The 17,780-nt window shown below is 33.6% G+C and overlaps 1 protein-coding gene across 4 annotated transcripts in view; it reads left to right on the forward strand.

Annotated features, from left to right (window-relative positions):
- LOC115209382 (protein mono-ADP-ribosyltransferase PARP6) overlaps nucleotides 1–17,780 on the forward strand; it is a 181,893-nt gene that overhangs the window by 146,900 nt on the left and 17,213 nt on the right. For all 4 annotated transcript variants that reach the window (XM_029777765.2, XM_029777764.2, XM_029777767.2 and 1 more), the window contains 9 exons: nucleotides 1,326–1,416; nucleotides 1,957–2,029; nucleotides 2,952–3,101; nucleotides 5,957–6,389; nucleotides 8,865–8,960; nucleotides 9,747–9,839; nucleotides 13,761–13,886; nucleotides 15,645–15,778; nucleotides 16,924–16,972. In XM_029777765.2, coding sequence (XP_029633625.1) covers nucleotides 1,326–1,416; nucleotides 1,957–2,029; nucleotides 2,952–3,101; nucleotides 5,957–6,389; nucleotides 8,865–8,960; nucleotides 9,747–9,839; nucleotides 13,761–13,886; nucleotides 15,645–15,778; nucleotides 16,924–16,972 — 1,245 coding nt within the window. The remainder of the gene's footprint in view (nucleotides 1–1,325; nucleotides 1,417–1,956; nucleotides 2,030–2,951; nucleotides 3,102–5,956; nucleotides 6,390–8,864; nucleotides 8,961–9,746; nucleotides 9,840–13,760; nucleotides 13,887–15,644; nucleotides 15,779–16,923; nucleotides 16,973–17,780) is intronic.

Below are 17,780 nucleotides of genomic sequence, written 5' to 3' on the forward strand. Positions count from 1 at the left end.
ATAGACAGCTCAGAATATTAATAGAGTATTTCATTCTAATGTTATTACACAACAGACAGTATCAAATTGGTTTGCAAAATTTTGTTCTGGTAACTTTGACCTCACAAATGAGCAATGCTGTCAACCAGAAACAAAGGTGGATAATGATGAACAGAAAGCCACTGTCAAATCAGATCCATCTCAAAGTGCCTGTGAATATCGTTGTTGTTTGGTGTTAGCAAGTAAACAATATTGACTCACCTAGTTCAAATCAGTAAAGTGAAAAAGTTGGATAACTGGGTTCCACATGAACTCAATGAAAATCAGAAACAGCAATGTTTGAAAGCCTGCATTATGCTACTTTCTTGTCACAAAAATGAGTAATTTTTTAAAATAATGTGATGAGAAATGGATGCAGTACAACAACCGTAAATGTTCAGCACAATGGTTGGACAAAGACGAGCCTCCAAAACACCATCCAAAAAGCAAAATTCATCAAAAGAAGCTGATGGTGTGTGTTTGGTCTGGCACAGGTGTGATCCATTATGATTTCATTAAACCTGACTCATCAATCACAGTCAAAGTATACTACAGCCAACTGGACCAAATGATGCAGAAACTTACAAAAAAAACAGTCTAGATTAGTCAACAGATCCACTCCTATTTTATTGCAAGACAACGGCAGACCACACATTGCAAAACTGACATTGGCGAAACAACAGGAGTTGGAGTTGGAAGTTCTCCATCATCCACCATATTCACCTGATCTTGCCCTCACTAACTACCACTTCTTCCAGAATTTGAATATTTCGATAACTTTTTGATAGGAAGAGATTTAATTCCGACGATACTGTAAAACAGGCCTTCTAAGATTTTATTGACTCTAGATTGCCAGGCTTTTACAGTTCCAGGCTGGAGAAGCTACCACAGAAATGGCAAAAGTGTATTGACAATATGGGTGCATACTTTGATGAATAAAACTATTCCTTGTATTTATAAGACATTAGCAAACTTTTTTCTTTTCTACAAATTTCATACTTGATGACCTAATATATATACACATACACACACTTTTATATAACACCAAAGACCCAAAGTATGTGTTGGACAGGATCAGAAAGTGTCAGTAACTGTCAGTGGGGGTTTCCTGGATTTTGACTATTCCCATACAGCAACCCTACACTTAATGTTACAGAACCAGGAAGTAATTATTGATTTTACAAGTCCTTGGGGATCTTGAAGATATTTTTTGTTTTGATGTATCAATTACCTCATAATGAATGTCTTTCATCAAAGAATTACAGAAATATTCATTAACTTAACTTTTCTTTACATCCTTATTTCAGAAAACCGTTGCCGAAGCTTGGAACATGAGCCGTCAAGAACCTTTAGTTGTTCGTTTAAATGTTTCTTTGAGTTCTTATCTGGATAACCCAGGTATGGAATTCCTTCAGTGCTATTTCTCCTTTTTAATATTATTGCATAGATTGCATTAATTACATTTATAAATAAATTTAACTATTCCACTGTAAATCAGGAATCCTCTAGTGATTATGATTCTGCAACTAATGAAGATTATAAGGATAAGAAGGGTAGTAGTAATAGTGGTGATAGTGGTGGTGGGGTTAATGGTGGTTGTGACAATTTTATATAAACCCTTTAGCATTCAGATTAATCTATCAAATGCAATGCTTATTTATTCACATTACTTTTTATTTATCATGTATTATCTTAAAGCTTCAAATTTTTGATGATGTAATTGTTTATTTTTAGAATAACAATGTAGAATAAGTGTATGAAATTACATCTGGTCATTTTAAACATAAAACAAGTTGGTTATCTGAGCCAGATATGGCCAGTTTAAATGTTAAATGGTTAATATAACCATTATAGAGTTAAATTTTGTTTGTTTGCCTGTTTAAAATTCTTTTTAATTATAACTCAGATTATTAGCTCTTTTATGCTTCATTCTTGCAGAGATTCCAAAAGTTGAAGTATTCCAGCCGTCCAAGAAAGATCAGCCTTGGGGTATTGGTTGCCAAATCAAAAAGTATGTGGAATACTAAATAAAAAAAAATTGTTCTGTTACTATGTTATTATGTTTCATTCTTTTCCATAACAAAATTTCCTTTTCTAAATGAACTTCCTTTTTCAGATGATTAATATTTTCTGGATGGTCTACTTCTGGATAGAAGAGTACTAAAATTAAGTTCCCTGGTATATCTAGAATCCTGGGATATGTCATATTTCAGTTTGTATTAAGTCCATGCTGTATTCTCTGTCATTCAGTGTTCAGTTGTATGGAATGAAGTGTTACTACCAGAAAATATAGCATCTATTTAGATATGTTTAACATCATCATTCATGATCATCATCTAACATCTGATTTCCATGCTGGCATGGGTTTAACAGTTTGACTTGAGCTGGAAAGGCTAGGGATCGCACCAAGCTCCATTGTCTGTTCCAGTAAGGTTTCTACAGTTAGGTGCCCTTCCTAATGCCAACCACTCCACAGAGTGAACTGGGTACTTTTTGTGCGGTACCAACAACAGTGCTTTTAATATCGCACCAGCATGAGTGCCTTTCATGTGGCACCAGTGCTGTGGTGGATGGATCTTCTTGTGTACAACAAGGTGCCAGATCTTAGTCTTTTGTTATCTCCTTCATAAGGCTAGGTGTCCTAGTTTGTATTTTAGTTAGGTTTATGATGATTTATGTTCCAAACACCAGCTTAATTAATAATGCCAAATTTATTTAAATAAATTCTCTATTATTTTCAAAATTAATTGAAACAAAGGCAATATGCACCAAAAGAAATATGGTAATGAAAGAATTAATGTAGAGAGCATTAAAGAGCTAACTAGAAATACATAGGCAGTGAGCAAAATGAAGAGTTAGACAATAATTCAAAAGAGTAAATATGTTTAGTTCATAATAATCTGATGTCGTTATTTCTTTACATTTATTTTCAGAATTGTGGAGACCTTTGTATCAAATCAGTGGCGTAAAGTGGCTAACAGAGATGTACTTAGGGCACATTCTATGGCACCAAAATCTCAGAGTATGCCTTGCCATATTTCTGATCATTGTGAACAATCTACAAGCGCATCAAATACCGATCAGTAAGCTGATTTCAATTTTTTTTAAATCTCAGTTGTTGATTTTTTTTGTTGTTGCTTTTGAAGTTCAGCTGCAAGTCAGCCCTTATCAAGCAGACCTATAATCAAAAACATTCCATGACTAGCCATTTTTTTTTGTATGCCTAGAACTATATTGTCCAGTGTGTTTTCCTCCCTCAGTTCAAGATAGTAGAGTGTGATTTGAGGGAAATTTAGCTGCTATTTCTTGTGAGGTCATCACATTAATGACTGTAAAATGCTACAACACATGCAAGAATTTAACAACGCACACACACACACATGTACACTTACTCACAAACATTTAATAGTTAAATGCTCAGATAGATAATCAAGCAGTCAGACTAACAACCAGAATTCAAATTATGGCCAATCCTTTTTTCTTTTTGTCTTTTTTTTTATTATTTAAGTCTAATTATGTTTTGTCTTTTACTTGTTACAGTTTTGGACTCTGACCATGGTCGGGTAACAACCGGAAGAGTTTGCTTAAACACATTGACCCCCAGTGTTTATTTTATGTTTGGCACTTATTCTATTGGGTCTCTTTTGCTGAGCTGCTATGTTACAAAGATGCAAAGAAACCAACTCTGGTTGTCAAGCAGTTACTAGGAACAAACACAAATATAGACATATAAATATATCTATATATCTATATACATATATATATATATATATATATATATATATATATATATATATATATATATATATATATATATAATATATATATATATATATATATATATATATATATATAATATATATAATATAATATATATATATATATATATATATACATACATACATACATACATACATCATACATACATACATATATATATATATATGTGTGTGTGTATATATATATATATATATATAGAGAGAGAGAGAGAGAGAAACCGACAGACAGACAAAACATGCTTCAATCTACTAAATTCACTTACAAGGCATTCATTGGTTTGGAGCTATGGTAGAAGATACATGCTCAAGGTGGCATGCAGGGGAACTGAACCTGAAACCATGTGGTTGCAAAGTGATTTTCGTAACCACCCATGACTGTCCCTAAACTAGGCACTTTCTTCTGTTATCTTATTCAATAGGAATTCTTCTAAAAAATTAACTGAAAGAACTGTGAGACTCAATTTTTGACATTCAGTGTTTATGAAACAGAATTTATTACTGCATGATCAGTTTTAGGCAGTGAATCTTTCAAAATTCATCAACAGTCATTTTCTTACAAGGTCCTGGAATACAGCACTGCATCACAAAAATCATGCGTTTGTGTTTACATTCGATTTAAGTATTTCTTTGTTTTTGTGGGGCAAAATATTTTCAAATTTTGGCACAAGACCAGCAATTTTGGGGAGGGTAAATTGATTACAATTGACCCCAGTACTTACCTAGTGCTTATTTTACCAACCCTGAAAGGATGAAAGGCAAAGTTGACCTTGGCAGTCCTTTAACTCAGAGCATAAAGAACGAAATGCTACTTAGTATTTTGCCCAGCATGCTAACAATTCTGTCAGCCTGCTGCCCTTTTGTGTATGATAGAATATTGCACTTTATACAACAAAATGGATTCAGGGTCAGCCCATCGAACTGGCACCTTGGGTAAGTGTCTTTTGCTATAGCCCCAGGCTGAGTAATGCCTTGTGACTGAGTTTTGGAGACAGAAACTGCATGCTAGCCCTTCATGTGTGTGTGTGTGTGTTTTGTGCATGTGTGTCTTTGTGTTTGTTCCCCACTTCATCATCACTTGACAACTAATGCTGATTTGTTTATGTCTCTGTAACTTCGTGGTTCAAGAAAAAGAAACCTGTAGAATAGCTACCAGGCTTAAAAAATAAGTACTGGATTCAGTTCATTCAATTAAACCTTTCAAAGCAGGGACCCAGTATGGTCACAGTCTAATAACTGAAACAAATAAAAGATATCAGATGTTATTAATCCCCAGTGTAAACTTGATTGAGCAGACCCATGATCAAAGGTATTCAAGCCATGACCATTCTGTGCTTTTTTCTCTTAGACTGCATTGTGTAATATGTCATTTTTTTAATGATGTCTAAGCATGATTAAAAAAAAATTTAGTTGATATTTCTAGCAAGTGAAATGACCAAATACAAGTTCCCTTGTTGGCGCATATATGTATCTGTTTCAACTAGCAGTGTTCAGGGCTAGTTTTATACTAATCAGACAGATTTGTTCATATTGAGCCCAGTGCCAAGAGAGGGCCCCTCACACATTTGAGCAGAGGATGCTATGATGAATTTTTAGTATATCATTGTGGCTAATGGAGGAGCCTCAAGCCCTCAATGCCTTTTGGTTGGGACTTTTGTAGAGTGGAGGGCCCAACAATTCTCTAATTGGGCCTTGCACTTCTTAGCACCTGCCCTGGCTGTGTTAAATAGTTAACACCTGCACCAGGAACTGTTTCATTTCTCGTTTGTATAACACCAAAAACAAGAGTGTGAGTCCAGGAGCAAGTACCAGTTACGTGACTTGGTGCCTGTTAAAAGTTACTTACACTCTAACTCCTATTCTCCTTCTTCCTCCTCCTCATCATCATTCTTATCATTATCATTGTCAGACATGACCGTGTGGTGAGACATTCACTTCCCAACCACATGGTTTTGGGTTCAGTCCCATTGCTCATAACAAATTACTTTTTAGTTAGATTGTTTTCATTCCTATTTCCCATTAAGCATGTTAACGCTAATTTAACTACTGATCTCATAGATTGACATTGCATCTCTTTATTAATGTACTGGGTTCTTAGTATGTTTTTTGAACTGCAAAACTTTTTCTAGATTTTCTCACATTATTTCTTGTTCCTGTTGCAGTTTGTGTCATCCTTCAAGTAAATGTAGCAAGAACAAAGAAGACAATCACATCCCCTCAATAACTGATAGAAATACAAACTGTCCAAGTCATGAAAGCAATAACAACAGCCACCACAATCACAACAGCAGTAGTAGCAGTAGCAGCAGTAGTAGCAGCAGCAGTAGCAGTAGCAATAACAACAACAACAATAACAACAACAATGAAAGTGCTCCTTCTGGTGGTGCTGCGGCCATTTCTTCCAGCCCCTCAACATTTTCACCAATCAAAGTGGGCAAGCTCAGCCTCAGTCGGATTTTGCGGCTTGCCTCTTCAGCAACAGTTCCAAATCTTAGCCACTCTTTTACAAGAGATCTTAGTTTGGTCCCATCAACAACAGCTGATGGAGAAAGATCCAAACGGATTCCTTGCCTAGAGTATGGATTTTTATCTCAGGTAATTCTTTTACTGTTTCTCTTTCACCCTTCTCCCTTCTATCTATCTATCTATCTGTCTATCTGTCTATCTATCTATCTATCTATCTATCTATCTATCTATCTATCTATCTATCTATCTATCGATCTACTTACCTACCTACCTACCTACCTATCTATCTACCTATCTATCTGTCTATCTATCTATCTAGGGGGAGAATTAAAAAAAAACAACAAAAGACGAAGACAGGTGGTGTAGACAACAAACAGATGTATTAGTTTAATGCTCGAGAAGTGAAAAAGTCTTTAATGTTTCGAGCCTACGCTCTTCTACGGAAAGGAACACAGAAAGAAACAAGGAGAGAAAATAAAGAATGTGTAATGCCTAGCACCGTCTATCTATCTATCTATCTATCTATCTATCTATCTACAGAAGTGCACATACACACACACACACACACACATGCATGCACACACACACACACACATTCACACACACACATACACACACACACACACACACACACACACACACACACACACACACACACACACACACAAACATGTACAGTGGAACCTCAGTTTATGAATTCACTTCATTCATAAATGTTGTTCATCGCCCAAAATATTCATAAACCAAAACTATTTTTCCCATAGGAAATTCAGGAGAAGGCACAGTAAATTTGAGCAGGCATGTACACTGAAGAGAAGCTAGACAACAACTGACGCTCTCCTGTTTAAACATCTGATACGCATCTTTTAAATAACTTTGCAGTAATATCAGTTCAGCATGTATAAAGTCAAGGACATTATTATTTTAATCAATGAATTATGGTTTGACATATAAATTATAAATAAATTTCCCATACTTTCATGGATACAAATTGTTCTGTGAAGTTGTCCAAAATAAGGTCTTTTTTTTTTCAGTTTCCTTATTTACTCTACTCAACTGAGCATCATCACAGAGTCTGTCTTGCTTTATAGAGGTTTTCAAATATTAGTTTAACTTGCAGGGTGATCTGTTACAACTGGTGATGGAAACTCCTATGGGTAAGAATATCAATTGGAAAGATGTTTCCTTTGCCATGCTGAACAATAAATTCAAGATCTTCAAGTTTTGATATTTTCATATTGGCCCACCTTGATATCAATGTTCTACAATTCAAAATTCCTTCATACAACTGCTTTCCACCAACATCTGGACTGTAAAATTTACCCAAAATTTCACACTTTTCTAAATAATTATTGTCTGAATTGCAACACAGTTCTTTGACATTGAGAAGGAAACCAAACAAGCAAGCCTCTATTTTTCGTTCATGACTCTTTCCATTTCCTCCTTAGCTGTTAACATCATGCCTCTCAAGTTCTCATCAGCTTTTCATTTCTTTCATTTCTGATATCTTTCAACTTTTTCAACTAACTCACTGACCAACATTACCTTTTTGTCATGAAAATGATCATAGAAAACTTTCAAATTCACGGAGGCACCATGGAGTTCATGTAAGGAATTTGTAGCCTCCTTTGAATACAGTTAATATTAGTGAGTACTTTGTTTAAAATGATCTTAACAGAGTCAAGAAATTCTAATTCAAGATGCAGTTGTACAGCTGCCTTGCTTCACTTCACAGCCAACAGCCAATGACTTATTTATAGATAATGATAGTGATGAACAACTTTATGCATTTAACTCCTGGTTCAGAGTGTGACATTTCTTTCTGCTTGTAAACTGTGTTGTGTCATTCACTCACTCTTTCATTTCCCATTAACTGCCTAACTTCATACATGCTTTTATCAGCAGCATCACCAATATCTTGACTGTTTATCCTCTTTTTATCCGCATCTTGTTCAGTCAAGATTTAATTGCTTGACATCCAAGTAAGCATTCTTACATTTCTGTTACCCAACCATCTTGCCTTACCAAATGATCAAGGATGAGACTCATCCATAACATGTTAAATATAAGAAGATATTACAAGTTCCATCCAGTTATTTCAGTGATTCTACCAAAGAGAGTCTACAAACACTTTGATTATGTGCTCCTCCTCTTATGGGTTTTCTTTTTTCTTCCTTTCTGTCTTTCTTTCTTTGTTACCATTTTATTTTTTTCTGTCATCTAAAATGAGAGAAAATAGATTTAGCAGTGATTCTTTATGCAGAATTCATCAAAAATGAAAGTAATTCTAGCAGTATATTTTCATTTTCTGTAACCCCACCTTATTCATGTGTAACTAGCCAGTTTTCTCTCTTTATGGACATCTAATCTTAAATTACTGTCCCACCATTGTATGATGAAGTACATGGAAAAACAGATATGGCTTTTAAGATAAATTTCTCATTTCAGTTATTCTAATTAACAAACAGGTTTTGCAATGTTATAAAAATCCCTACTTTTATAGTCATAAGGAGATAAACTTCATCATCAAGATATAGTAGTATTTTCTATCCTCATAATATAATCATGCGTGGTCTAAATAATCTATTTTCATCTTATTATAAGGTTTATTTGTATACTCGCCAACGTATACCAACATTAAATGAATATTGTGTTGTTTGTGATCAAGCCCATTTATTTCAAAACGGGTCAATGCTACAGGTAAGTGGAACAATCATATTGCTAATATAGAGTTTGTTGAATTAAACTTTAGAAGTTCTCCCCACTTTTGTGGTATTGCTAATATATAGTTTGTTGATTTAAACTCTGGAAGTTTTTTTTCCCCTCTTTTGTTCCAAATGAAACCAATGTCCAAACAAATTGTTCCAATATCAAAAATTAACCACATTATTAACCTCTACTCTATTATAGAATATCTGAGCAAAATAATTCTTTTAAATTTTTTAGCACAATGCCAGTAATTTGAGTAATGAGGAGCAAGTCGATTACCTCAACTCCAGTGCTTGACTGGTACTTTATTTCATCAACCCCAAAAGGATGCCAGGCAAAGTTGACTTCAGCAGGATTTGAACTGAGAACATAAAGAACCAAAAGAAATGCTGCTAAGTCTTTTGTCTGATGCATTAACTATACTAATAGCTTGCTGCATTATCTGAACAAAATAACGAAAACAATAAGGAATATTTATTCAATAATAAAAGAATTAGTGTTGTGCTGTTTCGCTTTCTGAAAGTTTGTAATGTTTACTTCCAGTTTTTAAGTAGGAAAATGTAATTTCAAATGCAAGCAAAATATATTTATACACTTATATTTAGACAATTAAGCATCATTTGGCTTGAATATCCATTTAAGTTAGAAAGGAAATTTAATGTGAAACTGTAGAAATAAAAATAACTTTTCAAAAAGAAGTAACATATTAGCTTTTCCTCCTCAAGAAAATACTATTAACATTTTTTTCTTACAAACTTTTCTTTTAATCATTTCCAGCCTGCTGTCTGTGCTCGAGAGTTGTGTTCTTTTGCTTTCCAAGATCTTGGTGTAATGAGTACTGCCACCACTGCCATGGATACTGGTGCTGAGGTAAGCCTAGTGTCATGGGAAATAAAATATCTATACCTTTCTAGACTTGCTTAATATGTCTTATCCTTACCCAAGCCTACACTTTCCAATAAATGCTTTTCCTCTAACCCAGAGACTAGATTAAGCTAATTTTTGTTGAGGAGAGGGGAGAGTTAAGGAAATAACTACAGTGGTCTCACTTTTATTAATCTTGGAGAAAGGTATCCTCAAGGATTTGTATTCCAAATGCATAAGTATAAAGCTGACTGTTGTGAGGTATCATCTAATGTTATGTTGTACAATGTTTGCAAATATATGTATGTATGTTCTCTTCTATTTTAAATTATTTGAAGTTTTCTTGTAAGGGAGTAGCTTGTTTCTATCAAAGATACTAAGCTCTATTCTTGGAATGTTGATAACAAAAACAATGTCACATTTTTATCTTGAGAAATGTCTTGTATATTTTTACTGTTCCACTACTGATTATATTTATAATGTGCTTGTTAACTGGTTGAATTCTTTTCCTGAAAACCCTGGTTTTACAAATTATCACATGAACATTTACTCACAAACCTAAGTGCAACAATTGTTATTGGTATAAATGTGAATATATAATCTGGATATAGAAGCTGGCGGTTTCAAAATTGTTGTCCATAGCTATCTTCATTTTCTTTGATATTCAAAGAGATGCATGTATTGTATGTATTGTATGTATGAATGTTTGTTTGTTTGTGTGTGGAAGGAGGGGTAAATAAGTATTATGTAATATAGTAAAGTATAGATGTCTTAATAATGTTTTTCCTTAAAATAATCTGGGAGTTAAAACTCCAAGAGGATTCATTCATACATTTTATGAATTGTTATATAATTTTCACTTATTGCTAGATCTACCCAATCAAATGATTAGATCAGGATATGTACTTGCTTCAGTGTATAATCCGCCTAGAGAGCATGTAGTTGTGTCTGAATGAAGGTGAATGTGACACAACTTGGTCAAAATTGTGATTCCTTTCTTGTTGGACAAGATCTAACTTCAAGTACATTTTAGAATATATTCTTATCCAGAATTACTTCATCCATATGCTGTATAGGGAGCAACAGAATTTTTCTAATAAAATGCATTTGTATGCATTAAATTATATATTAACCATCAATTTGAGATAAAAAATGTGAGACACTGGTGGAAGAAATACAACTCTGCATAGCTAAATCTTGACATATTCTAGACAAGATGTCAACTTTATGACTTAGTCAGTGTTTAGTATAGCAGGGAGACAGCTGTATTGTAATTTGGAAGGGAGAAAGCCATGAACTACCTGTAGTATTAATAGTAGCAGGTTTATCCATTTCACAACAGATGCATAATTCGTAATTCGGTATTATTATTCAATCTTAAATGCATTACATTTAAGGTTGTGTACATTACATCTTAACTGCTAGTTTACTTGTGTGTGTATGACAGAAGCCCTCTTCGCAACCATGTGGTTTTGGGTTCAGTCCCCAGCATGGCACCTTCAGAAAAGTGTGTTCTACTATAGGTCCAAGCCAACCAATGCTTTGTGAGTGAATTTGGGAGATGGAAACTATGTGGAAGCCTGTCATTTATATATATGCATATATAGGATATGTTATGTGCGTGTATGTCTTTGTGTGTATGTTTGCCTCCCCCACCACACCATTTGATAACTGGCTTTGGTTTCTTTATATCCTTGTAACTTAACAGTTTAACAAAAAAGACAAATAGAATAGCTGTCAGAAAAATAAGTACTGAGGCTGATTTGTTTTATTAAACCCTTCAAGGCAGTGCCCCAACATTATAGCAGTCCAATGATTGAATCAAGTAAAAATAAAAGACAAAAAATAGCAACTACAACATAACATTTACTGGCTGGTTGAGTATTATAGGACAACTGAAATAATTTTTTGATGTTCTTATGGCAAAATAATCCAATTCTAACTATATGTATAAATATATTTACACGAGTAAGCACATAAATGTGAAACAAGGTGGAAAAAAATAATACTTGAATACCAGAGGTAGAGTAATATTCTTTTATTTTCATTGTTATTATTATTATTAAAGCTACAAAAATATCACAAAAAACTGCTACTCAGAGTTTCACGTTCCCATTTGTCAGGCTGTTGAGAACAATGTAATCGCAAATGCCTGACAAACGGTAATTATTTTGTCCAACCCCTGTATATATGTATGTGTGTATGTCTTTGTGTCCATGAATGTCCCCCATCACCACTTGACAACTAGTGTTTGGTGTGCTGTGTGCTTATGTGCTTACATCTATGTAACTTAGCAGTTCAGCAAAAGAAACAGATAGAATAAGTACTAGCCTTAAAAAAATAAGTCCTGAGGTCGATATCTTTGACTAAAACCCTCCAAGGTGGTGCTCCAGCATGGCTGCAGTCAAATGACCAGAACAAATGAGTAGAAGATTATATACTCTGAAAAATTTCCGCTAGCACACACATGGAGTACAACATGTTTGTTTATCTTTATCTTTTACCTTTTACTTGTTTCAGTCATTGGACTGTGGTCATGCTGGGGCACCACCTTGAACAGTTTAGTCAAACAAATCAAGCCTAGTATATATTTTAGAAGGTGGTGACTTATTCTATTTATCTCGTTTGCCAAACCACTTAGTTACAGGGATGTAAATAAACCAACAGGTTGCCAAGCAGTGGTGTATGACAAAAACATAGACAAAGATACACACATAGAAATATATATATATTGGGTCAACCCATAAATAATATGGTTTTTTCAATTGCATGAACTAAAAGTCAGAGGGGGGACATGATAAACTACCTGCATCAACTTGCTATAAAAGCAGGTAGAAATTTTACCTTGTCCTTATTCTTAGAGAAAGTTTTGAAGAGTGAAGTTTGATTTTAACAGTTATTTTTTAAAGCTATAATGGAAGTGACAAAGCATATTCAGCATATTTTGCTTTATGAGTTCAATAAAGGCAACAACGCAATGGAAAGTGCGAGGAATATTAATGCAGTATATGAGGATTGGACAATAGTGGTTCCAGAAATTCCAAGCTGGAAACTATAGCCTAGAAGACAAGCTTCATCCTGGAATATCAGTAGAGCTCGACAAGTATGTCCTGCAAACCCTAATGGAACAAAATCCCATCGTAACTGTTGAGGGACTAGTAGAAAAGCTTGAATTTGGTCATTCAACCAGTCATTCAAGTCAGCACTAGAAGAAAAATGACTATCTTTGGTTTCAAGCTGAAAGGTGTTCTTCCATCAGGATAACGCTTGACCACATACAGTGAGGATGACATTCCAAAGGCTGGAGCAGTTTAAATGGGAAATGATGCCCTACCTACTATATTCACTGGACATTGCCCCATCTGATTATCATTTATTCTACAGTCTTCAAAATCATTTGGACAGAAAAAATATGAATTCTGTAGACAAGGTCAGAACAGTACTAGAGGAGTATTTTTCATCATGGACGAGGGAAATTTGGAAGAAGGGCCATACAAGTCTACCAGATGGAAGGAAAATGAAGAAAAGTATATTTTAGATTAAGAAAGAACTTGGAAAAATAAAAGAAGTATAAAAAAGCCACATTGTTTATGGGATGACTCGATATATATTTATATATATGCATACACACACATGATGGGCTTCTTTCAGTTTCTGTCTACCAAATCTATTCACAAGGCTTTGGTTGACCCAAGGCTATAGTAGAAGACACTTGTCCAAAATTACCATTAAGTGGGGTTGAACCCAGAACTATTGGTTGGGAAGCAAATTTCTTACCATACAGCCATGCCTGACAACAACAAAAGATATAAGAATAAAATGACTCAAAACTAGACATCATGATTGCTAGCTGTTGTTGTTTCTGTTATTGTTGCTATTGTCATTTGAAGTAGCATTCCTACAATTAATTCTAATGACTTCTTACAGGTTGTTGACTTGTTAATATCAATGACAAAAGCTGCCTGCAAATCTAACCGCCGTGATATCATCTTTAACCCTTATCCTACAATCATAGATCCAGAAAAACCCACAGAGTTTGGCCTTCATCCTAAGGTAATATCATTTTATGTGAATAATATGTAAAAATTTTTATATGTTTTCCTTGAGTATTTTGAATATTCACATTTTTTATTGAATTTTTTAATACTAATTACTTTATATGCAGTTTTTGTCTAAGTTGTTTCTACAGCAATTCCTTGTGTTAGTTTCTTAGAAAATGGTTGCTAATTTCCATTATTGCCCTAGATATTTTTGGCTGTATCTCAGGAGGGTCATTATGCCAATAATAAACTCATGCACTGCTTCTATTTCTCTGTTATTATCATTATTATTACTATTATTATTACTATCATTATTATTATTATTATTATCATTATTATTATTATTATTATTATTATTATTATTATTATTATTATTATGTTTTTTCCTTCTTTCTTCAAATTTTCTTCCGTTTCTCGCTGAGTGTTTTCCATACACCTAAGGCAGAGAAGGGCATTGTATGCATTCCCAGATTACACGTGCAGATTCACAGATAAAATATGTATTTAAAAATTAATAAATAAATAAATTCATGGATGGATGTTATTTTCACAGCAATAGTGCTCTTCTCAGTACATGAGCCGTTCCAGTTAATACGATTTTTTGCACTTTCTGTAGGGATGGTAAGCCTGGAATCATTTACAAATAGGTTTCAGTACCTTTTTTTATCATTCCTAGAGATCCTACAATCACTGGTACTGTAGTCGCCTTGAGATACCACATTTTTTCAATTTCCATTAGCAGGTCTTTATATTTACTAATCTTGTCAAATTCTTTCGCTGCTATATTGTGATCACAGGGAATACTCATGTCAATTAATAAACACATCCTTTTTGTCTGATCTTTTATAATGACATCCGGTTTATAGGCTTTTATAGTCCTGTCGGTCTGCACGGGGAAGTCCCATAGAATCGACACATTTTCTCCCTCAGTCACAACTTCAGGATGATGTTTATACCATTTGTCAGCGGTTTTGATTTTATAATGCCGACATATTGTCCAGTGTAAATACTGGCCAACTCTGTCATGTCTTGTTATTATTATTATTTATTATTATTATTATTATTATTATTATTATTATTATTATTATTATTATTATTATACTTCCAATTAGAAGGCTAGAACGTTGGTGGAAGCTTGACAGGTTTTTTTTGTTATCAAAACTACTGTCTTCATTGATATTATTGTTTAAAAGGGAGCGTAAGACAATAGTCTTTATCCCCAGAAAAAAGAACTATTTGGGCCTTGTGCCCAAATATAAGTATTTGCGAAATGTTTATATGTTCAGAAGTGAAAAATGGCATGGAGGGGTGTAAAATAAGTACCAGTTGAACATTAGTGTCAATTTAATTGACTTACACCCTTTCACAAACCTGCTGGCCTTGTACCAAAATTTGAAACCATTATTATTATTGTTAGTCAATTTGGAAACATTTAAACAATTAACTATTTGATTGTTTGATTAGTTGTTTGGTCAATCAATCAATCAGCTAGGTTTGTCAAAGTTGATTAGTTAATTGGTTCAATGTTAATAAACTGATCAAAAGAAGTGAAACATGTTTATTATTGATATAATGACTCTCCCAAGATACAACAAATCTGTTTCAACATATGGGTTTGTATCAAATATCTTGCAAACCAAATACAATAATGAAACTTAGTTTCATTTCAGTTAACTCCAGAAAAATTTATTTTTAATTGTGTTTGTTTTTAGTCTTCCTTCTACTCCTCATTCCTTTTCTCTTCTGTTCAATAATCCAATCTTTGTTACAGCATAAAGACTACAAAAAAGTGAAATCTATTTTAAAAGTGTTTCCAACAATGTCAGAGATGTTATGGAACTCTGGGAAAGATTTACAGAAAATTATGGATGAAAGGAACCGTTTAGCTTATCCATTGTTGCAATGGTAAGTCTTTGCATCATGATACAACTAAATCTCACTCTAGTCTGATTCACTTTCATTACAAATAAATGGGACAGAATGTCACATAGTGACTTCCAACAACTTTAATCTTTTAGCACTCAGATTACTTTGTCAAATGTAATACTTATTTATTTACATTGTTTTGAATTAATCATGCACTATCTCATAGCTTTGAGACTTTGACTATGTGGCTACTTAATTTTAGAATGATATGAAGGGGTTGGCGTGAGAGGCTGGATTTGGCCAGTTTGAACATAAAAGAGTAGAATATTTTGGATGGATATAGAAGAATTAAATACTAAATGGTTAAAATGTACTGCAGACAGCTCAAAATGACACACTGTTGGTGACTGATAAAATAAATTCTCACTGCTTAAGAATTATAAAATTGCTATTATACAATTATACATTAGAATATAAGAAAATACTATTTGACCAGCATTCTAACTTAATTGATTTCTCAGTCAATTGTTTTGGTAGATTGCCTGTTTTTTATTTTTTATTTGTTTCAGTCATTAAATTGTAGCCATGCTTTGAAAAATTTTTGTCAAATAAATCAACCCCAGTACTTATTCTTATTTTAAAGTTTGGTTCTTATTCTTTTTTTAATGCTTTTTAAAGCTTATTCTATCAGGCTCTTATGCTGAATCATTAGATCATGGGTACATAAGCATACCAATACTGGTTGTTAAACAGTGGTGGGGGATAAACACACACACACATGCACAAATTTATACACACACACAAACACACACAATGAGGTTCCTTTCAGTTTCCATCTACCAAATTCACTCACAAGGCTTTGGTCAGCCTGAGGCTATAGTAGAAGACACTTGTGCAAGATGCCACACAGTGATACTGAACCTGGAACCACGTGGTTGGGAAACAAACTTCTTACCGCACCACAGCAATACCTTTGCCTAAACATTTTTATTAAAATCTTATCTTTAAGATGTTTTGGAAGATGTGAGCTATCCTAAAAGCTGAAACAGTCATAGAATTATCGCAATTCTCAGCCTGTTTTAGTCATATCGAAATTTGTGCAAGTAACTATCATACGATAATCTTGCTCTTTTATATTATATTTTGCATGTTTGCTAAGTATTCCTTTCCAATGTTTTTTTCAGGATTATCACAAGTAACAGATCCCATATTGTTAAACTGCCTCCAACAGATGTAAGTAAATTATTATTCAGTTTTATTTTTATGTTATTGAAAAGTTTATCTATATGAAAAGAAATGCAGTTGTTTTTTTTTAACTTTGGTGGGATTAGTGATGTCTATAATCCTCAGCAAAATGTAATATTTGATTTTTCCACGAAAAAATTAGCATTTTGCACAAGAAACAAATATTTTATTTAATTTGCTAACAAAGTTGATATATTTTACTCAATTGATATGATATTTCATTATATATACACACACACAGTAGGCTTCTTTCAGTTTCTGTCTATCAAATCCACTCACAAGACTATAGTAGAAGACACTTGTCCAAAGTGACACACAATGGGACTGAGCCCACTGTGATTGGGAAGCTGACCTCTCAGCTATGCAACTATGCCTGTCCTATTTAGAAGAAAGAATCTTTAGTAGAAATATTGATGATTTTGAAGTTATAGTTATTTGGAAAGTGACTTGATATGAAGCCATATGTTGAAAGTGAAACAATGACACCATAGAAGAGTCATTTTAACCATCTAAAAATGCACAGAAACTCTTGCATTCACTTTACCTTTATCTTTTAATAGTAGTCTGCTATGGTGTTCCAGACATATCATAACACTTCTGCAATGTTATCACCAATACAATTCACTGCATTTCGTCTTCCATTATGATATTCCTGTGTAATAATGGTTCTTCTAGATGTGAAATTTTAACTAAGTTTACAAGATTTATTGAAAAGAAATTTTTTTTTTTTAAAGAAAAAACTGTACACTATTAACAGAAATATAGCTGTGATATATCTCTAATTTACTTCTCAGTG

The sequence above is a fragment of the Octopus sinensis genome, linkage group LG3 (assembly GCF_006345805.1).
Source record: "Octopus sinensis linkage group LG3, ASM634580v1, whole genome shotgun sequence".
NCBI lineage: Eukaryota > Metazoa > Mollusca > Cephalopoda > Octopoda > Octopodidae > Octopus > Octopus sinensis.